This window comes from Grammomys surdaster, unplaced genomic scaffold (genome assembly GCF_004785775.1).
Source record: "Grammomys surdaster isolate TR1022 unplaced genomic scaffold, NIH_TR_1.0 125889, whole genome shotgun sequence".
NCBI classification, from domain to species: domain Eukaryota; kingdom Metazoa; phylum Chordata; class Mammalia; order Rodentia; family Muridae; genus Grammomys; species Grammomys surdaster.
The window spans coordinates 1,186,232-1,211,613 of record NW_021620714.1 but is presented as its reverse complement, the minus strand read 5'-3'; the positions used below and the strand labels follow the sequence as shown (position 1 = coordinate 1,211,613).

Genomic DNA, 25,382 nt, shown 5'->3' with positions numbered 1-25,382 from the left:
ATCCCTCCTCCAGCAGACCTGGGCCTGTTCTGTATACAAGCGCCTCTCAGCATCCCTCCTCCAGCAGACCTGGGCCTGTTCTGTATACAAGTACCTCTGAGCATCCCTCCTCCAGCAGGACCTGGCCCTGTTCTGCCCTCCTGCCCCCTTTTCTAGTTGGGTAACTGTTCTGTTCTCATCCATGTGAAGGCTGGTTCCCACGGCAGGGTTTAACTTGGGCACTCCTTGTAGAAGCCTTTCTGCTGGTAACACTAACACTGCAGACCTCGTGTGGCCAACTCCTGCTCTGCTCATCCAGGTCTTGTTTAACATGGCCCTTCATGCTCACTCAAGTCCTCCCCTGCATTCTGCTTTAGATCCCCCACAAGGACTTTTCTCTGTTGGAAATCATTTGTTTACTTCACGTCTTTTTACAAAACTGTAAACTTTCTAAGAGCAAGAATACAGTGAAGCTGTGGCAACATATGGCTATAATCCTAGTACCCGGGAAGCCAAGGTAGGAGGATAGAATTCAAAGCCAACCTGGGCCAGACAATGAGACCTGAAAAGCAGTCTGGGGCAGGGGTGGGGTTGGGTTGGGGAGGATGCTGGATGTTATCTTATCAAGCTGAGAACTTTACAGCATTTTAGATTTTCAAAACTCACTACCCTTTTCCTGAATCTTCATCAACTAAAAACCATGCTCTTTGCCCCTCTTCCCATTTCTGTTTGTTGCTTTTCTTCCTGCCGCAGCTCTGGCTGTGACTAAATACAGCTACTCTATTCTTCGGAATATTTCTATTATAGAAATGTCTGCAATATGACATTAACCATGTTCTCTCCATTCTGCCTTAAAACTGACTGTAATGTCTACTTTATGCACCTGTCCTTTGCAATCCTTCAATACTAGCCTCCGCCTCCTCCTCCTCGCCCTCCCCCTTTCCCTCCTCTCATTCCTGCATTTATTTGATATGTGATTGATCATGTTGGTTAGTATGGAATATGTGACTCTGTGATAGGAGAGCTGGCACCACCTGTGGGTGTGAAGAACAGACTACCTTTCTTGCTTACTCAAAGGTTTGCTATCATTTAGTGGACACTTCTCCATGCTACGGAGGATCCTACAACTTAATAAAATAGTCTGACCCCCAAGATGTGTCCCCAAGGAGATACAAAACGCTTGGTCTAAATTCTGAGTTTACGAAGGATTATTATTTATTACAGAAAGATTGTAAATGATTCTTGTCAGAATTGTCAGGACAACGTGTTTCAAATCAGTCAAAGGGATTTCCTAGCTCAAACCTCTAGCTTTTGGATTTTATTCTAACAAAAACAAAACAAAGCAAAACAACAACAAAACTCCAAATAAAGCAAGCTGGATTTGACTTCATTCCTGCCTCACCCCAGGAATGTAGAAACCACTGTCCAGTGCAAAGCACGTTGTGTCGGACACTGAGAAGTTTATGTATCCTCTTGATCTCCTCAAATATGTAATTAGATTCGCTTCTTCCTAGCAGACTGATTGGCTGGTCTTGGTGTGATGTACTGGCTTGGAGGCCTAATGACGTTCTTACTTTAGAAACACCAAGAGCAGTTTCACAGGAAGTCATAGGAAGGAGTGATGTTTCTATTTCTAAGATTTCTGGTTTTATAATAAAAAAGAATCCACTTGCTTTTTCTAACCCATTCTAAGAATTTGTTGTCATAAAGGGTTAGGATGAAAAAGAGTTTAAGGAAACTGGAGACTTTAACAGATACTTTCACTACAGAGGGACAATCACAAGAACATACCTATACCTGTTAATCAGGTCTGCCTTCCCACGAGCACCCAGAGACACTTAGACACACAGCTCTTTGACACATGTCTTCTTGCTAACTACTACTTTACCTTTTTTTAAAATTATTTTTTAAAAATCATATCACTTTTTTGGGATAGTCCCATGTGAGGATGTTGCTTGCAAATAAAATGAAGAGAAGGTGTTTAATTATACTGAAAACACACTTCCTGCCTGCAGAAACCACTCTGGAAGGGACCGCTCCCAAGCAGCCATCTTGTAGCTGGAATCCTTTCTGCCGCATGCACCCCAACAAGTAGCCATTTCTGGCCTTTTCTTCTGCTTTTTCCTAAATAGCGTTCATATTGGAAAGCCTACTTCTTATCCCACCCCCCATCCACTTATGAGGTGATATGAAATATTCTCACCTTGCCATAGCTATCCCAACCACACAGCCTCCAACTATGGACCAAAATCCAATCCAGCCAGCATCTACCTGTTAACAAAGTACAAAACTTGTTATTAACACATCAATTACTGTATTAATACATTAATACAAGACTGGCATGTTGCAACAAGAAGAAATTCCTCTTCAGTCAATATTAACAGCTAGCTAAATGGCAACAAATCTAGAAAATATTTAAGAAAATGGAGAAAATAAAAGGATTCATGTGTAACTAACGAATACAAATTTATCTATGTAATTTTATCCTCTATTAATTTTTATTGGAATGTTTAAATCAATAAAACAATACCATTAAATATTTTCAGGAATGTGCTATACATTAGCATTGTCTAGTACTGCCTAGTGCTAAGAACTCTCAATAAGAAAGGATAAAAAACGGTCCATGACCTTAAGAAGTTTAAATCTAATCACCATACATAAAACTCTTATAAAATAATTGGTTGCTAAAACATCTGGCCATCCCTAAGACTGTATGGAGTGATGGCTTGCAATACAAGGCGCAGATATGCAAAATCCGGCATCATTTACTAGGCTTGCACACTTCCTTATTGGAACTGAACACAGTTGGAATGACTGCCATCCAAAACACAGGTCAAGAACTGGAGAAAGTGGTTGACTTGTGGCAAAGCTCAGCTATAGTGTAGCGCCTGAATCCCTGGTGAGTCAGTACAGAGAAGAGGGGCCTTTTATAGAAGGGCTGACTTGTCCTCTGCCATGTGATGGTGCAGAGAAAAGGGACGTCTGGAGGTAGAAAGGGAATCTGGCAGATATGGAACCTGCTAATGATTTGATTTTGGACTGCCTACCCTCCAGGACTATTGGAAATAAATTTCTGTCACCATCAATTTCCTAGCCTAAGGTATTTTGTTAAAGTATGGGGTGTGGACTGAGACAGGAACACGTGGTAATCTGAATTAATATTGTGATTGAAAATACAAACTCTGGGAGGAAATCTATCTGAAGCCCAGAAGAGCCTGGTGGATGGCAGAGTTATTTATGAGAGTATGATCTAGGCCAGGAAGAGAACCCAGAGTCACAGGCTGGACATCTCTATATAACTTTCTTTACAGGTATCTGCTTATTTCAGAACATGTATTTAAGGGACAGACATATGGTTCATCTCATTCACCTAGGAAAAAAAAAGATATGAGTTTGGAGCTCACTGTAGGATGAGGACCTTGTGAAAACAGACTTGACTTGGGGACCCTGGCGGGCACACTGCAAGAAGAGGGCACTGGAAGTGCAATGTCCTTTCATGAGACTAAAGTTTAGATTTAAATGGTTGTGTCCTTGAAATTAGACTAAAGCTGTCCCTAGGTTCTCTCCAGAAAACAAACCAACCAACCCCCACAATTCTCTTTGGAGGAAAAATAACACCCTCTTGCCATCCAGGTGATCTCTTTACATAGTCTGTGCCTAACACTCAGCCAGGCGTCTCTGTACACAGTAAAGCAGCAAGAAGTTATGACTGCACACTCGACATAACAGGCCAGAGAGTGGGGCCTGAGGTGCAGACTGTAAATGAATACTACTAGGAGATGAAAAAGGTAAGCCTGTCTATAGAAATCTGTACTAGAACAGAACAAATTAAAATTTATCACTCAAAACACAATCAATAAAGTTAAAACTCAGATGAATTTAATAGTATATTACAGCTACAGATTGAAGTGTTGAGCTGGAAAAACGATAGATAAAATATCCAGTCAGAAGCATTGACGGTAAAAGGACAGGATGCAGTTCAAAGGTGTAAGATGTACGGCTAGAGACACCATGTGATTAGAGGTGCCACGTGATTGGAAACACAGTGCAAAAGTGTAACTCCTATGGCGACAGTGAGAAAGTGGAGAACATAAAACTTAAGGAGATGTTGGCTAAACATTTCTAGAAACTGAAGAGACAAGTTCTAGACCCTGAGTCCTACAAACCTCAAGAAGAAGGTTGTGGGGCTGGGGTGTAGCCTGTCAAGCATGAGCAAAGCCCCAAGTTAGAGCTCCAGCACTTCTTAAAATGGGGCATGGTGACAGGTGACTGTGACCCAGCACTCCACAGGTGACGACAGGGAATCAAGGTCATCCTTAGTCACACGGTGAGCTTGAGGTCACCCCAGGTTACACTGAGTTCCTGCTGCCAATCTTATTTTAATTTTTAAGCAAAAATTAAAATCTATAGATGTTATACTCGTAAAAGAAAACAGGGTATGTCCTTATAAACACCTCCCACATCACAATGGATTCCGGAAATATTTTAAATTAAAAATTAATGACGGGCTTAAACACATCCAGAGAGGTGTGGCCACAGACAAGTGGAATAATAATAAGAGCACTGCTTAATTAAACTTATGGGATGGAAAATCCATACTTTTTTTAAAAACATAAAGTAGCCTTAAAATCAGAATATTTAAAAAGTTGAAAAATCAGAGACACCCAGAGGCATTTATGTTTAAAAATTAGGAAAAGGAGCAAAGTAACTCATTCCTATAGATGAGAACAGAAGAACATAAAGATGAAAGTATAAATCAACAGAATGTTCAGGAAAGAAGCACTCAATAAAAAGCTAATGGAATTACTCAAGAAAAAAACTATGCAAGAAGACACTAATATTCAGGGTAACTAATATCCTGAATAGCTGGTCCTGGGGGCTAACAAAATCACCAGGGAGCGGATGACATACACTTTGCCAGGACACTAAGAAACTGGCCTGAGACAGACAAACAAACAACATAATGAAACTGATTTAAAAGATATATGAGTAATTTTTTAACTTAAAAAAAAAATCTAGCCGGGCAGTGGTGGCGCACGCCTTTAATCCCAGCACTTGGGAGGCAGAGGCAGGTGGATTTCTGAGTTCGAGGCCGGTCTGGTCTACAGAGTGAGTTCCAGGACAGCCAGGGCTACACAGAGAAACCCTGTCTCGAAAAAACAACAACAACAAAAAAAATCTATTTTGGGGGCTGGAGAGATGGATCAGCTGTTAAGAGCACTGACTGCTCATCCAGAGGTCCTGAGCTCAATTCCCAGCAACCACATGGTGGCTCACAACCATCTGTAATAGGATCTGACGCCCTCTTCTGGTGTGTCTGAAAACAGCTGCAGTGTACTCATATACATAAAATATATAAATAAATCTAAAACAATTTCCTACTGAAATGTTAATGCAGGATTGCTTAAAAAAATCTATTTTTATTTTGTGTGTATGTGTGTTTGCTATCATGCATACGTACCACATGTATGCAGAGCCCAGGGAGCCAGAAGAACCCTGAAACTAGAGTTATAGATAGATGGTTTGGGGCTGCTATGTAGGAGCTGGGAACCGAACCTGAGTCCTCTGGAAGAGCAGCAAGAGTTCTTAAATGCTGAGCCATCTCTCTAGCCATAATTTTTTAACTTTTAAAGAAACAGATTCAATATTTAAAGCAAATTTTTTTCACAGAAAAGTAAATGTCTTATACAGTAAAGTCTACCAAATATTTAGAGAAGAAAAAAAGATCAAGCCCATATATATATATATATTTAAATCTATTTTTCTTTTTGGAAATGGTATCTCTCTATGTAGTTCTGGCTGGACCTCAAACTCATAATCTCATATGAACTCTTTGAATAAAAGAAAAGAGGGAATATGTCCCGAATTGCTTTACTACCAGCAAAGGATGCTACTGGAGCTAAGGATGTGGCTCAGCTGGGAGGGTACCTGATCCCCAGCGGTATATAAGCCAAGTACACTTCTAGCACTTGGGAAGTAGAGGCAGGAGAACCACAAGTTCAACATGATCCTTGTCTACAGAGTAACTTCTAGGCCAGCCTGGGCTACTTGAGAGCCTGTTTTAAAAGCAACTAAACAAACAAACCCCCAATCCTTAAAATCCTAAACAGACAGGACAAGAAAGGAAAATCACAGTTCCATTTCATTCTAGAGCTCAACCAACCTAGAGATCTTCAAAACTCCACAGACCACCGACAGATTAGAGTCCAAGAGCAAAAGGTAAGGAAGTAAAGATGTAACTTTACTTCATTTAAATTATTGAAACTTCGCTGGGCAGTGGTGGTACAGGACTTTAGTCTCAGCACTTGGGAGGCAGAGGAAGGCAGATCTCTGAGTTTAAAGCCAGTCTGGTCTACAGAGCAAGTTCCAGGACAATTAGGGCTATACAGACAAACCCTGTCTCAAAAAAACCAAAGCAAAGCAACACAACAATTTACTTAAACTTTGTATCAAACAGCTCTATGCACCAAACAGCTACTATACTGCTTTCCAAGAAAATACAAGGATGTACACTTACTTATGAACTAGGAGAAAGCAAAGATTTTTCTTCCTCTTTCTTTTGTAATATAGTCTTTGCTAAGTCTAACACCTAGACTATTGAAAAATTGGATTCTGTTGATTACTCTTTTCTTGTTTAAAACATGGAGCATAATTTCCAAGGTTTTTTGCATGTCTAATAGGACTGTTAAATTCTACTTTGAATGCTGTGGGTGCTACATATAGAAAGTGCATTCTTTAGTTGTCCTCTACACTGGGTGACTTCTGTCTGATAAGCTGCACTGTGGAGGACAGCCCTGTGTGTGCTTGTGGAAGAGAAGAAAAAAGACTTGAGGCTCTGTTTGGGAGGGCTACACTGTCACAGTAGCCTGTAGTCTTCAGGGCTTGCTGCAAGCTTTGCTAACGGTGGTTCATATAGAGTAAACTTGTCTACAGAAGGGATGGCTCTTCAGTCTGAACTTAATACTCATGAAACCTGGCTAAGAGCATAGGCATGTAAGGCCAGATATAGGGAGGCTGAGGCAGGAGGACTGTAAGCTAAAAGCCTACTTGTATTATAGAGTGAATTCAAAGCCGGACCTGGGGAACTTAGCGAGACCCTGTTTCAAGGGGGCTGAGAGTTCATGTCAGTAGTAGAATCCTTGCCTAGCCTGTGTGAGGCCCTGGAAATTTAATTCCCAATAGTGGGGAGAAACAGTTTTGGGGTGTTGTTGTCCTGGCTCCACACCGCTACTCCACCTCTACCGTCTTCGTTCTACTTTCAACCCTGCAGCAGGCTTCCCGCTAAGCTCCTGGGAGCTGGGGCGTGCAGGCCGTTTCTCAGCCAGGGTTCCCGCGGCAGGAGGGATGGCCCCACTGTGGTCTACTAGCAAGCCTCCCCATTACTCTTTTCTATTTTTCAGCAAGAAGAGTAGGCAAGAGATTTGAACAGGTAGTCACAAAATAGAATGTTCAAACATCGGCTAACAATTGAAAAGACAGTCCAGATGTCCCTGTGATGCATACAAGTTACAGACACTAGTACGTCTCTAAAAAGGCTTCAAACACTGCTGAATAACCATGTGCTCTATAACATAGAGCAGAAGCACCAGCTGTGCTGACAAGACTGTAGTGGATATGGCGGCCTCAGACGGGATTTACATTGCCTGTCAGAGAAGGCATACGTGAAAAATAACAATTCCATTTCTAGACACACAAGCAAAAGAAATGTGCAGGAGGAGCATCGAGAGCAATGCATGAGAATGGTCAGTCACACAGCCCTGCTGTGACAGCGAAGAGTGGGAGACAACCCAATGTTCATTAAACGCAGATGGCCGGACTGTTTAGTCATAGAACTATGGCCGTGCACTGGGTCTCTATCTGCCTCTCCTACAATGCTGTCTGGAAGCAAAAGAATGCAGTAAAGGCAGCGAGCGTGGTGAACCAGTTTAATTTCATGGGTATTCCAAATTTGTGTGTGTGTGCCTGTGTGTGTGTGCGCGCGCATGTGTGTTTGTATTCGTGTGTATGCATTCATAAGTGTGGTCTGGAGAACAATGTGAAGAATCAGATCTCTTCTACTATGTGGGTTTTGAGTGTCAAACTGAGATCATCATGGTTTTACCCACTGAGCCATCTTGCTGGTCCATGGTTATAGTTTATAAAAAGGAAGCATCCTAATTCTGAGACAAGAAAGTACTTAGAATAGCAATATATCAGATGATGGATTTGTAATTTACTTTATCAAGTATCAAACAAGGATAAAGGATGAAGTTACCAAAACTAAGACATTTTCCCTTCTGTTTATCAGCATTAATAGCAGCCAAAGAAATGCAAAACTCATGCTGATGTTAAAAATCAAGTTTTCAACTGTCCCATAGGCATCTTGTTTTTTAGATGCAACAATGATTTAGGTAACACTTTACTTAATCTTTGAAGCTAAAACAAAAACATATCACCATTATTTATAAATTAAATGAGCTAAAATACCGGCAACATATTCAGACACAAATACTTACTTGACTAACATGAACTGGTGTTAAAATTAAGTCCAGAACTCCAGACCAGCCAGCAAACACACCAAGTGGTATTGCGTATGCTAAAGCAATCATCAAAAACCTCAAATTGCTGCAAAAGAAAACATTGTTACAAATTTAAAATGTGGAATTTAAACTATTTATGAAATACTTAAGCCATTTTGAAACTGGAACACAGAATAAGTGTGTGACCATTTATTAACAAACTTGAGATTATTTAACGTTTTGATTTTTTCTAAGAATGTACTCTGTGGTATCTAGTCCTAAATGGGATGATTTTATCACAGCCCTGCCCTCAAGGTCAGTAGGTGGGAAGACTGTAAGAGACAGAGTTGGTAGAACCAGGGAACCAGGACAGAGGCACATACAAACTCAAGAGCCCGTGGTGGCACGCACAAGACCTGCCCAGGTTCAGTATACACAAAATCCAGCATCGAGAGGAGTGGACACGAAGTCTCACCCCTACCCAAGAAGCTCTTTGTACATGGTGTCTACTGGAAGCAGGAAAATCAGTTTTCTTTAGTGTAGTCACAATGGATAATATCAATCATACTCCAGGGCAGGCCCCACACTCAGAAATGGTTGGTTAACACAAAATGGGCCCCACGGCTCTCTTCCTTTCTTTTCTTTTCTTCTCTTTTGGGTTTGGCTTTCTTAAGAGAGATAATATGCACCTGGGTGGGGAGGGGCGTGGGTAAGAACCTGAGATGCAGTGGAGGAAGGGAAAGATTATGATCAATATATACTATGAAAGTTATAAAAAAAACCCAACAAAACAAGAAGTTGTGCAAGTAGCCTTCCACTTATAGTTCTTAAAGTCCCCAGTGTTTGCTGTGCTATACTTACGTGCTCTACTGCATTTAGGAGGCTGAGGCAGGAGGGTTACTTTGAGTTTAGGGCTTTAAGTTCCAGAACAGCCTGGGTTACAGATCAAGACCCCATCTTAAAAAAAAATCAAAACAAAACAAAAGAAAACCATACAGCAGCTAGGAATGAACCAGGAAGGCCAGGGACTAATATGTAACAAACAGAGACAGTCAGAAAGGAAGGGAGAGAAGGAGGAAGAGGGGGGAGGAGTGAGAGAATCTTAAACCTAATTAAGAGAACAGAAACAATCTAAGTAGATGGACAGTCCAAACTCTCAGTCTACATGTATCTATAAATTCAATGTAGTCACAGCTAAAATCTTGCTTGTATTTTTTTCTAGAAACTTAAGAAATATGAAAAACAAAATTCCTTAAACAGCTAAGTCACCCTTTAAAAAGCTTGGCACGAAAGCCCTTGTCCTGAGATAGTGGCCAAGGCAGTGACAGTGTAGCACTGGCTCACAACAAAGAGGACCACAGAGAAGCGTGGGGACCGAGACCCAGAAATCCTACACACAGTGAGATGGCACTGCCAGCCGTGTGCCAGGGATGCTTCCAGATGCTGCTCACCATCTGAGAGTAAATGCCAACAGCATTTACTAAGGTGGGATAGAAACCCAGATGTGAAAGAAAAAAACAAGCAATGATTTTAAAAACTGCGCAAGCTATCAGGCAGACAGCAGACCAGGAGTAGATACTTGAAAGTGCTTAGACTGACGAGAGATTTATACTTAAAATATACAAACCGTTTAAGAACTACCATTAAACCTTGAGCAAAACTGTGGAGAGCAACTTAAGTAGATAAAAATCTAATAAGCCACAAATCATAGGATGAGAGTCTAAACTATTAATTATCACCTAATATAAATTAACTAAAACAGCTCACAGCTGTTACAGGGGCAAAATCAGATAGTTACAAAGTATTGATAATGTGGCGTCTACTGGCCGTTTCTGAGATCAGTCTGGCAATGCCTGGCAAGGTAGAGAACCTAACAATGTACCAACAGGTACATTCTCCAGAAAGACTCAGATCTACGGCACATGACGGCACCATGGCAGTTGTGTCTGGGCAGCAGTGATGGGTGGATAAAAGGTGACTGGCTAACCCTGAGGGCCATCTGTTTACTGAGCAGTGGGGATACAACCTGAGAAGAGAGCTCTCCACATATCACGGACCACCCTCACCAATGAAGTAAAAAACAAAGACGGAAGGGAGAGCTAGGGCTGTTGCTCAGTGCCGGAGCACAGATAGTGAGCATGTGAGCACAGGCCCCGCCCCAATCCCCAGGGCCACTGATAGCCAACTGTAGTGAGAATGTTTTGTTTTGTTTTTTAAAAAAAACAGTTATGCTATGTGATTATGTTTTTGTTTTAATCCCTGGTATGGGATATGGGCTGCTTCAGTTTGTCCACAACCATTACCCATGATTCTCTTGTGCTCTAGGAGGGGCATGATCTTAGACAGCTGCAGAAAGTTTAATTCTGGGGACTCTGGAGAGAGTATGAATGGGAGAGCTCTGAGAGGGGGCTAGGAGGTGCACCGAGGAGGCTGCTGCTCCCCCTGCTGCTCCTGGTTGCTGTTATTGTGATTTGACAAGAAGATGGAGATACCCGGAGTACAAAGATTGGACTGGCCCCAAGGAACCCAACAACCCTAATCAGTAGGAAGTAGCCTGAAGAGATCTATGACTCTTTCTCCTCCAACCTAGTTGTTGGGGGTTAGAAGGGATTAGGGTGGAATAAAGGTTGGAAGGGAGGTACAGGTATAAGAACCAAATAAAAAATAGCCCCCCAAAATAATCACTAAGCAAGCAAGTGAGCAAGCAACCAAACAAACCTAAAGCTAAAGGGAAGCCCATCTCAGAACAGAGGTTTGACTAAAAATTCACATGGAACACAAAGGACAGAGTCCTGACTAACCACAGAGTACAACAATCTACCAGACCGGACTTGGGGATGAAGGAGCTGGCTCCTCCAGAAGTAAGTTCCCAACGACAGCCAGCTAGAGAACAAGAAAGAGACCAACAGATATAAGAATTCAAGCCAAATGTAAGGTGTGTCCCTAATCTAGGTCCTGGTTCAAGTAACTACTGAAGCATCAGGAACTGCAAACACTTGGGGTTAGAGAGATGGTTCAGTAGCTGCTCTTCCAGAGGACCCAGGTTCAATTCCCTGGACCTACATGGCAGCTTGCAATTGTCTGCAGCTCCAGTTCCAGGGGCTCTGACACTCTCACACAGATACACCTGCAGGCAAAATGCCAAAGCACACAAAATAAAAAATAAATAAATCATTAAAGAAAATTTTAGAAAAAGAAAATGTAAACAGTAGCTTGACAGTAAATTACTGTTGGGATGATTTTGAGGGATGATGATACTACATTTATCTTTAAAAAAAAAAGGAGTTCTTAAACAGTCAGAGGCTGAGGCAAATGGATCTGGAATTTGAGCAAAGCTTGGGTGACAGAGTGAGATCCTATCTCAGCCTTTTCAATGTGCATATTTTAACATATATTACATATACTAAGGTACTTCTAGACGGAGCTAACTGTCCTGAGGGAAGCGAACGGGGCAGAGATAAAACACGGTGGCTGTGCACCAGTAACCACTGGCACTGGGCTCCTGGAAGTGGAGAGGGGATTTGTATTACTCTACTTGGTTCATATTATAATGTTCTAAAACCGAAAGCTTAAAATGTCATTCCTGTGGTACACGCATGAGGTCATAGGCATGATTCTCAGCACTGTGGTCCACGTCTGTCATCCCAGCACTCAAGAGATGGAGACACTAGGGAGGTGGAGGCAGGAGGATCAGAGGATCAAGGTCAATGCTGACCACAGAGTGAGTTTGGGTCCATCCTGATCAAAATGACATTCTGTCTCAAAAACAAAAACGTCTCAAACAGAATGATGTAAACTGAGACCAGAGCCATAAGAGAAACTGTATATATTTTACAAAAGCCAAGATGTAAAGCCGTGCTCACAGAAGGCACCCGAGACATGGATGGGCTGAGAGGTGGGCGGGGAAGGAGGAGCAGAGATGTAAAACACAGATGAAAGTAAAGTGAAGGGATAAAGGGGTGCTGGGACCTGAGGGACCAGGTTCAGTCCCAGCAGCTAGCACCATGCACATGGCCGACACACACAAAGGGTCACTCAGATTACACGGGCCAAAGCATTTTAAGAGAAGCCAATCCATGGTGGAAACTCCAGAGAACACATGTTGATGGGTGTGTTGTATCTAAATAATGGAATTACAAATTAAAGAGACAGCTTTTTTTTTTAAATTAAAAACATTTTAAAAAAATCAGAATAGGAAGTAAGGATTTCTGAAGTTCTTTGCAAATCCATTGAAAATTATTCTGCAGGCTTCAGGAATGGAGCAAGCCAAGCCTCCAGAATCCCCAAGAGAGCCAAAAGTATAGTTGAGTCACCATGGTAAATAAACAAGCCAAGACACAGAGTGCAGGCCTTGGCGTGGCCTTTCATGAGGAGAAGACAACAATCTACTCCACAGCAGACACAGAGCGGCCCTGACTGGGGACATCCCTCTCAGAGGAAGAGTTAACCTGCTGGATCAATTTGTTTACAACTCAGCATAACGCCCTTTAAGGCTTCGAATCTCCCACTGACAAATAAGTTCTGCTGTTGGCTTTGTGGTGAGAAAAATTTAGATACTATCACCTCGCAAATGTGTGCCACAGACCCCAATTAACCAATAGTTTTTGTTGTATTTATATAATTATTGTATGTTTGTGTGGGAGAGTAAAATGAAAGAATGAAAGACAGTTGATTGATAGAGATAGATGATAGATAGACAGAGATATATAGATAGATAATAGGTAAGTAGACAGGTGATAGATGAAAGAGATAGATAAGATAGATAGGTGATAGATACGATAGGTAGGCAGGCAGACAAGACAGACAGACAGACAGACAGACAGACAGACAGGACAACTTTTATGAGTGTGTTCAATCCTTCCACCTTATGGATCCCAGGGATAAAACTTGGGGCATTGTGCTTGGTAGCAAGCACCGGTACCTGCAGAGCCATCTTGCTGTCCCATGATGCTTTCTTAATTGGTTATGTGGAAGGTAATGTGCACAGTGCTATAGTGAAGCGAATTTTCAATACCTTAGAGTAAGAAATGTAACTTTATTTGGCGATGTAAAAACAGTGTTTCTACCTACGGTACTTTATTTCACTTTGTCTACAGAATGACATGCTGTGAACGTGTGAAATGGGGATAGCACAACAAGACACTGAATTTTTAATTTCTTACTTTTAGCTAATTTAAGCCTACATTTTAAATCACAGGAAATCAAAAGTACTTTCCCACTAGATGCTATGTATTCATTAGTTTATGTGAACTGTTAGAACTAAAGCCCAGGGCTCCCCCTCACCAGGCACCGCTCTACAAAGTGTGCGACTTCTCTGGTCCTTAAGCTTTATCTTCTGAAGAACTGCACCTCACTTTAACAACTGCAACACACAAGCCATTACTGGGGTGCACACACTGTGGTCACCCATCTTCCTGGTTTAATCCTAATTTTCTTCTACACAGTGATGTACTACTGCAGTCTGCTCACTGAAACAAAAGCATCTGCGAATACTGGTGGCAACACGCTGCAGCAGCAGCTCAGAATTACATATCGGCTGTGAGAAGATGCAGGTTGCTTATGTGGGCAGTGCTAAGAGACACTTTCAGCAAACCCATGGTGAATTCTGTCAGACATTTGTATTTAAAAAAAAGAAAATCCAAACACATCAAGAGACCAGAGGTGGCAATATTTGCCATTAATCCCAGTATTTCAGAGGCAAGTGGATGTTCATGGCAAGCATGGTCTACAAAACAAGTTTCAGGCTAGTCTTACAACCAAACAACAAGAAGAAAACGAGTTGCTAGAAATTAGAATTAGATATCCAAATAATACTGCAAACAGTTGTTGGCAGGTCTCAACTTAGGACCTGGGCTAGCTATAAAAGGCTTTTGGGTTCTTGCATAAAAAGAAAAGTAGTTTTAGATGACAAAATAGTAAGATTATTATTTCAGCTATGGAAATTTTTTTAAAAAAATTTTGTTTAAAATTATGAGAAAAAACTAAAGACCAATTTTATTCTAAGGAAGTGACAGGTCATCAATTTTGACCCCAATAAGACCTTTCCTTTAACACCAAGGACCTGTGCAGTCAAAGTGTGAGAATACAATGATTTATTTTTAATTTCAGATAAAAAGTAGAACATTGGAAATATTGCTCAATACTTTTCAACTATAAATCTGATGGAATTTAAATATATATCAACTATTTCTAATGAAAACAGAGTCCAAACTGAGATTCGTTCAAAGGCAAACACACAGTAGACACTAAAAACAGTAATAGTAAAATATCCTATTGATGAGTTTAATACTGATTACACGTTAAAATAATGCTTAGATATATACAGCTGAATAAAATATAATACCAAAATGAATTTTACTTATTCCCTTCTAGTATTTCTTCGTGAGATACTAAAAACCTAATGATGCTATATGTGACTTGGGTATTCATACAAAGGATACAATGACATAGTTCTTTATTGTAAGGAATTTACTATGGGGGGAAGGGATAGAGAGATCTAAAAAAAGAATCAACTAGAGAGCTAACAAATTGGTAACAATTCCTGAGAGCTAATCTGTCCCAAGTCACAATCCACAGTGACATTTGATACGTCTGAAGACTCAGACTTAGTCCCAGAGCATTTGAATACTTGAGGACAGTATTTAATCTAACCACATTTAAGTTAAACCAATAAAGTGAAGTAACATATTGCACTTCCTATTCTATGAGCTCATGGGGATACCCTGAGATGGTTTTAGATGATAAAGAATATCATTTTATTACTTTGTATGGACTAGCGCCTATGTAATGTGTGTTAGCAAACAATAAAGAACCCAAATAGGAGGAAAGAATATAGCAAATATAAAAATTCCATAATTTCATAACTATATGGTATAAATTTCTTTTTTTTTTTTTTTTTTTGGTTTTTCGAGACAGGGTTTCTCTGTATAGCCCTGGCTGTCCTGGAACTCACTCTGTAGACCAGGCTGGCCTCGAACTCAGAAATCCGCCTGCCTCTGCCTCCCAAGTGCTGGGATTAAAGGCGTGCGCCACCACCGCCCGGCTTGGTATAAATTTCTATGTAACAGAAATTATTTATAGAAATTAAGAGATCTAATTTTAAAAATATTTTTAAAAATCTAAATATTAGTGTACATGGAATGTGGCTAGAGCAAAATTTAATGACATTTTGGTATGGAGTGAGTTTTCAACATATATTTCTGATAGAAAATTAAATAACTAGTAATTTAATTAATATTAGCATGAATTAGTTAAAATCTGATTAATGCTGAAAAATAAACAGCTCAAATTATTCTTGAACATTAAGAATCAGGGACTGGAGAGATGGATTAGGGGGTAAAGCACCTGCCCAGCCAGCAAGGCTGACAACCTGAGTTTGCTTCCTGGAACTCCCATAAAGGTGGTCCTCTGACTTCCATGCATGTTCTGTGGCACATCTGTGCCACCCCAATGACAGACAAGGAGACAGACAGACAGACAGACAGACACCACCCCCCCACACACACACACACACTACACTGACGGCAGCCACAGCCGCAGCCACACAATGCTCCGAGTCTACTCACCTTAGTAACCTACAAAAGCTCCGCCGGTAACTCAGCCGCTGGCTTGCAGCAGCAACACTGGGAGGAAGAGGAGGCCGGGGCGGGAAATAAGCGAGCGTGGCAGAGAATATTAGGCAGACAACTCCAAATTCTGAAAGAAAAATGAAAGTGAAGTGTTATCCATGATACAAGAATCAATACTTACTTCTTTAATACCTAGTTCAACAATGACAAGCAAAATTTGATGCCTATACCAGCCAAGAGCGTATAGTGTGCACCCCTAAATTCCCCAGGCCTCCAACAGGAGGCGCACTATGAACAAAGGTGCACAGAGGTGCCCAATTCATGCCAGATCTCCAAAGGTTGAGAGAGGAACAAAGTTACTCCATGGGAAAGCCCACCCAAGACCCTATGGGAGAGATTCTAAAGCAGCCTCAGATGAGTCTATAAGCACATACTCAGAAAGAAGGAGTATGGGAGGACACTGGAAAGAATAGGGTTCTGTCTGATGGAGAAGATGACTTCTGATTCAGTTCACACACTGCACAGGAAGGCTAGATGAGAAAAGGAAGCAATTGAAAATAAGAAACGAAGAGACTGAAAGTGTCAGCATGTAATGTAGATTAAAATGTTCTCCTCTCTCCCTGATTTCAGTTTTATTCCCTCCACACCAAAACCCTGAAATGCAAATCTCATCATGTAACTCTCTGTGATCTGTCGGTCCATGGGGGGCCTATTCTAGAAGCTTCCCATCTGGCTTTACTGATGCTCACTAGATCTGAACCCCGCTATGCTCCCAGTGGTCTGATGCACCAGGTTCTCTCTCTTCACTGGAGTTCCCTCCATGGGTCTGTCTTTCCATTTTCCTCCCCACTAGGGGTTCTGCTAACTCCTTCTCACCCTTGGGTTCCAGGTTAGATGCCACATCTCTAAGGAGTTCCACGGCACGCCCACAATCAGAGCATGGGACCCCCACTCTGTTCTGTGACTGTTTACCTGCCTATAAGCACTGCTGAGCAGGAACCATGCCAATCCCAGTGCCCAGCCAAAGACAAGTAAACATGAGGAGTCTAATATTTAGCAAGCAAGTTAAAGCAAAATTCAGCATAATCTAGTCCCTTATCTTTACCAACTTCATTTTTAGTACTTGCTCCTGACACACAAATAGTCCAATATATACCACCAGAGTCACTTCAAACAGGGGTCACACCCTATACTCTATCCTACACTTTTGCCTTCAGGGTCCCCTGCATGAAATCCTAACGTGGTGAATGTCTATGAAACTCCCAATGTTGTTCATTACTGTGTTCTTGGTAGAGCTTTCCTTAAGCCTTCGACTTCTCCCTACACCGAGGAGAATTTGGTTTCCTCATCTTGTATGTCCCTGTTTGTACTACAATGGTCTCAACACTGACCTCACCAGTTTTCAGGGCTGAGCACAGTGCCTTAGATATGGCAGAGATCTATAAACAAGCAAGAAACAGGCATATGGGGGAAGACATAGAAAGGATCTAACAGGAGTGGAGTATAGGGCTTGACTCAAAATAACAAGGGAATGGATGTAAGAAATAAAGTTGATAAAGATAAGGAAACTAGATTATGTTGAATCTGCTTTAACTCACGTGTCTCTGGCTAGGCACTGGGATTCAGAAAGGTCAGTATGATTAACAGACCAATGAAGAGAAGAATAAACTGTAGGTGACAGGAGTTAATAAGGTGCGAGAATGTGGCCAATAATGGGAGGAAAGAGGCTGAATACTACCAACGCTTGACAAATGTTCAGTCGAGCATGACATTAGTGTTCTATACAGATGCCATGTCTAGAGAAGACTCAAGAATACATGCTATAGAGTGCTTTACTGCAAATGGATTAAAAGTGTAAAATTAACAAAGACTTTTCCTGTACCTAGAACGCCTATTACATTTAGTGCTTTCCTAGGAAGGGCTGTTTCAAACAGGCATATACATATGATACAGTGAACGTGCATTTGAGTACGTATATCCGTCAGTCCTCAGGGGTCTCTGGTGATGTGATCTGGCACAACAGAACTAGAGAGCAGAGACTGGAATAGAAAACAAAGTATACAAGAAAAAAAAATCTCCAAAGTACCTGCATATAACACAGTCTCGATTCGGTCTTTAATATGAGCCCTGCTACTCTCCGCAGCGAGAAGGGGTGCTGTCCCATTGGGAGCTGGAACAACCAGGGGCCCGACGAGAAACGCACATGCTCCACCGAGGTAACTGAGCATCGATGCGATGGCTGTGGCCGTGGCTCGCTCGTCCGCAGAGAACCATGTTGTAGAGAGGAACGGCGCTGCATTCATGACAGTCGGACCTGCCAGTCCATTCAGTATCTGTCCCCCATGGATTAATCTGGAATTAGAAAAGTTGGAAGGCTGTGAGACATTTGAAGCAAGCATTTTCTAAATGAAAATATTAACCAAACAGCAGTTTAACTACGACACGATATATATACACACACGTGTAAAGAATGTGACATTCTGAAAAGGTGAGCTGATCTACTTTCTAAATGGCATGCTGACTCTGGAGGGAGACCAAGTATATTTAGTTTTCCATTTACTCACTTCGCCAATATCAAACTAAGGACCGGCTGTAACTTTGGTTTGGTGGTCTACATAGGAATGACAACCATGGGCCCATAGATTTGAATGCATTGGTGACACTATTAGGAGGTGTGGCCTTGCTGGGAGAAATGTGTCATTATGGGTGAGCTTTGGGGTTAAAATGCTCAAGCCAGGTCTAGTGTCTCTCTCTGCCTGCTGCCTGCAGATCTGGCTGTAGAATTCTCAGCTCCTCTTCAGCACCATGTCTGGCTGTATACAGTCATGTCTCCACCATGATGACAATGGACTAAACCTCTGAACTGTGAGCCAGGCCTGTAATAATTAAATGCTTTCCTTTGTGAGTGTTGCCATGGTCATGGTGTCTCCTCACAGCAACAGAACAGTGACTAAGACACTTGGTTCATTTTCCCATTACTGTTTCAATTTGCTGAAATATGAGAGCCTCAGCTCAGAAGAAACTTGCCAAGGCGCTAACAAAGCAAGTTAAAAATTAGACTCAAAATGCATTGTTTTCCTAGTAGACTGCAGCTCATTAACAGTCGCTAGAAAACAATACAGCTGAGCTCAACATTTCCTACCTGTTGCATGTAACAGGATTCTATCCACACACAAAACAGTAATCAAGACTCCTCTAATGTTAGACAGAAAGGCTTGGCCTGGGTGGAGACCTAACGTTTCCATTGGGCTAGTTCAGTCACTTTGGCTGGGGACCAGCCCAGGTACAGGAGCTCACCTTAGGCCATGCACAAGAGACAGGAAGAATCATTGGTTCTTAAATGAGACACTGTACTTTTCCTCCCCAGAATTCCGGTCCCCACGCCCATACATTAGCTCAGAAGACTGCAGCCATGTAGGTGGTACGTCTGCCTGCTTTTCTCAATTATTCAAAAAGAGGGGATTGACCTTTTTTCTTTCCTGCTTTTCATCTCTTTTCTAAGCACGCTTCCTCCAACACTCTGGGTTTTTTTACTCTTTTCCTAAAGCTCCCACTGTGTGGTCCTTGTCCGCTGTATGTGACACTGTCCCAGCAGTAGAGGCCACACTTCCCCTCCTCTCCTCCAAGCAGCTGCCAAGGTGTTACAGCTTGCCCGCCCCAGGGCTTTACACACTCATTTAAGTCTATACTTAAACAGAGCAGTGAAGGAAAGGTCACTCAAGCACACACACAGGTTGACTGCTCTCCTGTCCATTTTCCTAACCTGCTACCTAGTGCACTTACTGACCAAATCCTTGTCCCCTTCAGACTCCAAGTCAACACACACTCATGCCCCCACAAGCAATCCTGAGGGAAAGCCAGAAGATCACAAAAGTCTAGGCAAGAAAGGGAAAGAACCCACAGGTGAATGTCTCCTACCTGTGCTCTTAAGCTGCATGTATGCTTCATGTTCTCGTTCTCTCCCTCTCCCTCTCCCTCTCCCTCTCCCTCTCCCTCTCTCTCCCTCTCTCTCTCTCCCTCTCCCCCCTCTCTCTCTTTCTCACCTCTCTTTCTCTCCCTCTCCCTCCCTTCCTCCCTCCCTCCCTCTCTCTCTTCTCTACTGGCATCTTAAGCTATTCAGGAAAAAATATCTCCTGAATGCAGAAAGCAATATTAAAGAGGCAGGAGGCAGGGCCTGAGCCAAGAGAGGCAGAAGTGAAATGTGCACGGCAGGTCTGCTCATCTCCCCACGAGTGTTACATGGGTTACCTGAAGAAAAAGAATAGCTCCAAATGCCATTCATCCTGACTGCTAGGTTCAAAAATGGAAAAAAAATTAAGATCTCTTGTGTAAGAGAAATAATTTTCTGAGTGAAAGAAGTGAATTCAAAACATTTATGTGACCAAATAGTTCCTCTAAAGCTGGCAGAGCCCAAGATACCCATAGCAATGCTCTATCACATAATGTCCTTTTCAATCTAGACCTGTTTAAGCATAATCAGTATGCAACTAAACTGTTTAAAACCCTCAAGTCATTCAAATACATGCAGGAGATCAATTCCATTTATAATGTTTTTTGAAATTTTAATTTAGCAATGCACAAAAGCAAAGTGAGGGTCGGCAAGATGGCTCAGCAGGTTTAGGTGCTTACTGCCCAGCCTGATGACAAGAGTCTGATCCTTGGGAACCACAAAGCAAAAGGAGACAATGAACTATCTATCCTCTAACCTCTATGACCCTGCTGTGACACACACGTACTGTCTCCACCATGCTCGACATTAATGCTGTTACAAAAGATGTTCAGGGTGTAAAGGTCACCATGACATCACTGCCACAGCGCGGTAGCTGAGGGCAGGGCAGAAGCTAAGAACACACTTGTTTCTAGCCAATAAGCCACACGGTACAACAGGGACAATGAGGAGCTGTCCTAGGTAACTGGAGGTGTGTGATGTGGGGTCTCTCAGCTGCAGCTGTGTAGCCTCTTTCTCACAGGGCTTCCAGAGTGTTCTGTGTCCCTAACCTTACCTCAACTGCTTTTGCTCCCTTCCTCCATCTCACCGGGCTTCTGTGAGCCCCGTTTACCCCTCCACTGTGAGCCCCATGGAAATATGAGATGGGTTTAGGGTTTCCATAGTGAGCAGCAGGGAGAGTAAGATACTGAGGCCCCTCCCATGCCCACAGCCTGGGATGCAGGGACAGGACTGTGCACTCCCAGGGCCTGGCCATAAACGGTCTGCTGAGTCCTTGACTGTTCTGGGCATCTGTGGCCCCCAATGCCCTGCACTGAGGACAAGCCCTGAGGGACACGTGGATGGCACGACTTTAGCGGACACATGGATGGCACCCGTGCACTTCTTCTCGTTGTATTCAATATTGTTTAGATTCTCAAAGAAATGCCAATGGCTCAGTTCAGACCAAAAGCTACCTTCTGTGTTTTCTGAGCACTTGCTGTTTCAGTTGTACAATATCCTGGTTTCCTGTCCTTATGCTTTCTGGCAGCTTGGAACAAACACCTATGATTCCCATGTGATTCCTACTCAGAATAACATGGTTAATCACTTAAATTTCAGACCTACTCCCTTAAGAAGTTAATAACAGATTGAAAAATACCATTTATAATTTTATAACTTCCCTTTTTCTAGAAAGCACTGGGTGGAGTCTCACATAACTAAATAGCTAAGGCAGAAATCAGAAGGCTAGAAATCAGAATCCCAAGTGACACCATTACCCACAGGCCCTGCTGTCCTCCTACAGGCCTCACCCTGAAGGTTCTCCATTTACAAATAAGGACAATAAAAGCTGTTACAGTGCCCCAGGCCGGGAAAGTCAAGGGGCACAGTGGCTGGGACATTTTCATCCTGAGTGCAGCTCTATATTACCAGCCCCCACGGTATGACTTGCACTGCTGGAGCCAGAGACGGACTGACTTTTCAAAACCACAGCACAGACTACCTTGGGATAAGCTAGTGTTCTTCACTTAAATTCTTTTGTTTGTTTGTTTGTTTGTTTATTTGGTTGGTTGGTTGGTTGGTTTGGTTTGGTTTTTGAGACAGGGTTTCTGTGTATTCCTGCCTGTCCTGGAACTTGTTCTGTTAAACCAGGCTGGTCTTGAATTCACAGAGATCAGCCTGCCTCTGCTTTCCATGTGCTGGGATCAAAGGTATGAGCCACCACCTCCAGCCTCAAATTCTATTTTTAAATATGAAATAATTTAGGATTAAAAAAAATTACTTCTCATGCCAACAATTCAGAAACTTTCTCCCAACTCCCAGTTTTCTTCCATCAACATAAACTCACTGATATGAAAATGGGAAGTCTAGAGTCTGCCTTCTTCGTAGCCCAAGAAAGGATCCGAATTAACTCCAGGAAAGAGGAAGTTAGGCAGAGAGAGATGGAGACCCTGGGAAGTCCCCAGTTTGAACACTTTGTTAGAGCTTCTATTTTTAAATGAAAACTTAGTGTACTTTCCAATCTTTAAGGAATTTTGGCCAATTATGTCTGAATGCTCAAGTCAGCTGCAGCCGACACTGAAGGGAACAGAAAGCCTTGGCCCTAAAGGACTGTTAATAGTAGTTCTAAAATACCAGTTACAGAAAGGACAGGGACACCGTTCAAAGCCCACTGAGGCAAGAGGACTCAAGCCTCTGTGCTTCTGCTCTGTTAACTGCAGTCTTTGCTGAGTTACCCATTCTTAAAGCACATGCCCCATATCCACTACCCTCTTTTAGCCCCTCCCCATCCCATAGTCCCCTCTGCTGTCTAGACAGTTTTACTTCTACTTCATGTCGTCTGTACACAAATGGCTTTATGTATCTATAAAGACTACAGGACCCACAAATGAGAGAAAACATGCAGCATGTGTCTTTCGCAGACTGACAGCTTAATATGGTTGAATCCATTTTTCTGCACACAACTTTACTCCATTATTCTTTATGTCTGGAAAATCCACATTTTGTCCATTCTTCTGTTGATAGACACCCACAGAGTGTATCTAGAACTTGGCTCTGTGCACAGTGCTGCAGCAAACACTGGTGTGCCTGAGTTTCTGTGAGGAGTCAACCCTGATTCTTCTGGGTAAACACTGACAGTCGGTATTGCTAGGTCATATGCTCATTCTATTTTTTGTTTTCTGAGAAACTTCCATACTGATTCCAGAAGTGGTTGGACAAATTCTCACTCCACTAGCAGTGTGTGACGTCCTCTCTAAAATCCATGTGTGAGGTCCCCTCTGTCTGTCTCTAGGGCAGGACTAGATGTGACTTCTATTCTGACTGAGGTGAGATGGAATATCGATCAAGTTTTAAATTTGCATTTCTCCTATGCTAATGATAGCGAACACTTTCTTTTTTCACATGTCCTGGATATTTGTATTTCATTGTTTGACAACTGTCTGCTCATTTCATTGGCTCATCAACTGACTGAGGCGTTTGTTTGTTGGCATTTGGTGTTAGGAGTTCCTACATGAACCCTCAGTCATTTCTCATTCCACAGGCTGTCTCTTTACTTACTCATTTCTTTTGCTGCACAGAAAACTCTTTAGTTGCATGAAATCCCACTTGTTAATCATCGGCTGTATTTTCCAAGCAGGCAGTCTTATATAAAGCCCCTGCCTATGCTGCTATCTTGAAGCACTTTCGTACTCTCACCTCCTTGTCAATACACAGCCTCGTTACCACCGTGACGGACCCACAGGTATACCAACCCACAGTCACCACAGCACAGGCAGCATATATTTCATCCATAGTGTACTCCTTCATGTATAACGAAATGGTCACAGGTTCTGATCACATGGACACTACTGTGCCCACCACCCTCGCCAAGTCAAAAGTCTCTGTTTTACATTGTGCAGTAGAAACTTGAGGGTCCTTTGGAAAGCCGGTTGGATGGTGTGGCAAACACGTGAAAGAACGTTTCATTAAAGCGGACAGAGGTGTGAAGGGCTAAGGCAGACTTGTGAAGGAACGTTTCACTAAAGCGGACACAGGACAGAGGATGTTCTGCTAAAGCAAGCACATGAAAGGACACACGATGAAGGATACTTCGCTAATGACAGGCATGTATTGGTCCACCTTACATTGTGTAGTTGAGGTGCATGTTAGGACTCCACAGACAGAAATGCACTAAAAACTGTCTGGTGGTGTGCTGCAGTTTGCTGCCACTGATTGTCTACACGTGCTGAGGCAAGACGCGTGGAGGGCGCTTGATATTTGGAGAGTATAAATAGGTCTCCACAGTGTGAGGGGGACAGAGCTTGGCTTACAGGTACAGCTAGCTGTGCAACGCTTGTGAACCTTGCACCTTCGATGATCTTCACTTCCCTGGGAGAGGCATAGCCTAGATCTTCTCCTGGTGCTCCTGTTGGTCTCTCCTTCTGACTTGAGCTGAGGCTGAGGCCTGGCTGTCTCTGCCAGGTGTTGTCACTGCTGTTGCTAACTGGACTCTACCGAACTGGACTGCTGGTGAACTGTGAAGTGTTTGCAAGTGGATCCAGCTGCTGCCGCCTGCTAAGGTGTGAACTGAACTGCTGATTTCCAGACAACACAGATGGGAGCTGCTCCAAAGGACCTTTGTAAACAGGTCCACTTCCACCCATATCATTTCTTTTCCACTCTCTCTGGTGGGTGGTGGGCTAACAGGGAGGTTAAAGTGTTTGAGAGCCATCATTAACAATAAGATGTGAAAAAATTAAAGTTATAACACTGTGTTTCTTTTTGGTACTGTTGTCTTTCTCTTAGTAAATTGGGATTTTTTTCTTTGTATGTGGAGAGAAATATACATGTGTGCAGTGCATGTGGTAGGATACATGTGTGCAGTGCATGTGGTAGGGGACACATGTGTGCAGTGCATGTGGTAGGGGGATACATGTGTGCAGTGCATGTGGTGGGGGATACATGTGTGTAGTGCATGTGGTAGGGGGATACATGTGTGCAGTGCATGTGGTGGGGGGGATACATGTGTGCAGTGCATGTGGTAGGATACATGTGTGTAGTGCATGTGGTAGGATACATGTGTGCAGTGCATGTGGTAGGGGATACATGTGTGCAGTGCATGTGGTAGGGGATACATGTGTGCAGTGCATGTGGTAGGGGACACATGTGTGCAGTGCATGTGGTAGGGGGATACATGTGTGCAGTGCATGTGGTAGGGGGATACATGTGTGCAGTGCATGTGGTAAGGGGGTACATGTGTGCAGTGCATGTGGTAGGGGATACATGTGTGCAGTGCATGTGGTAAGGGGATACATGTGTGCAGTGCATGTGTAGGGGGATACATGTGTGCAGTGCATGTGGTGGGGACACATGTGTGCAGTGTATGTGGTAGGATACATGTGTGCAGTGCATGTGGTAGGGGATACATGT

General features: G+C 42.6%; 1 protein-coding gene across 1 annotated transcript in view; it reads right to left on the bottom strand.

Annotated features, from left to right (window-relative positions):
- Slc49a4 (solute carrier family 49 member 4) overlaps positions 1-25,382 on the bottom strand; it is a 76,715-nt gene that overhangs the window by 22,268 nt on the left and 29,065 nt on the right. Inside the window, exons 3-6 of the mRNA XM_028752317.1 lie at positions 18,132-18,397; positions 16,043-16,172; positions 8,475-8,583; positions 2,183-2,250 (exon numbers count right to left, since the gene is read on the bottom strand). Coding sequence (XP_028608150.1) covers positions 2,183-2,250; positions 8,475-8,583; positions 16,043-16,172; positions 18,132-18,397 — 573 coding nt within the window. The remainder of the gene's footprint in view (positions 1-2,182; positions 2,251-8,474; positions 8,584-16,042; positions 16,173-18,131; positions 18,398-25,382) is intronic.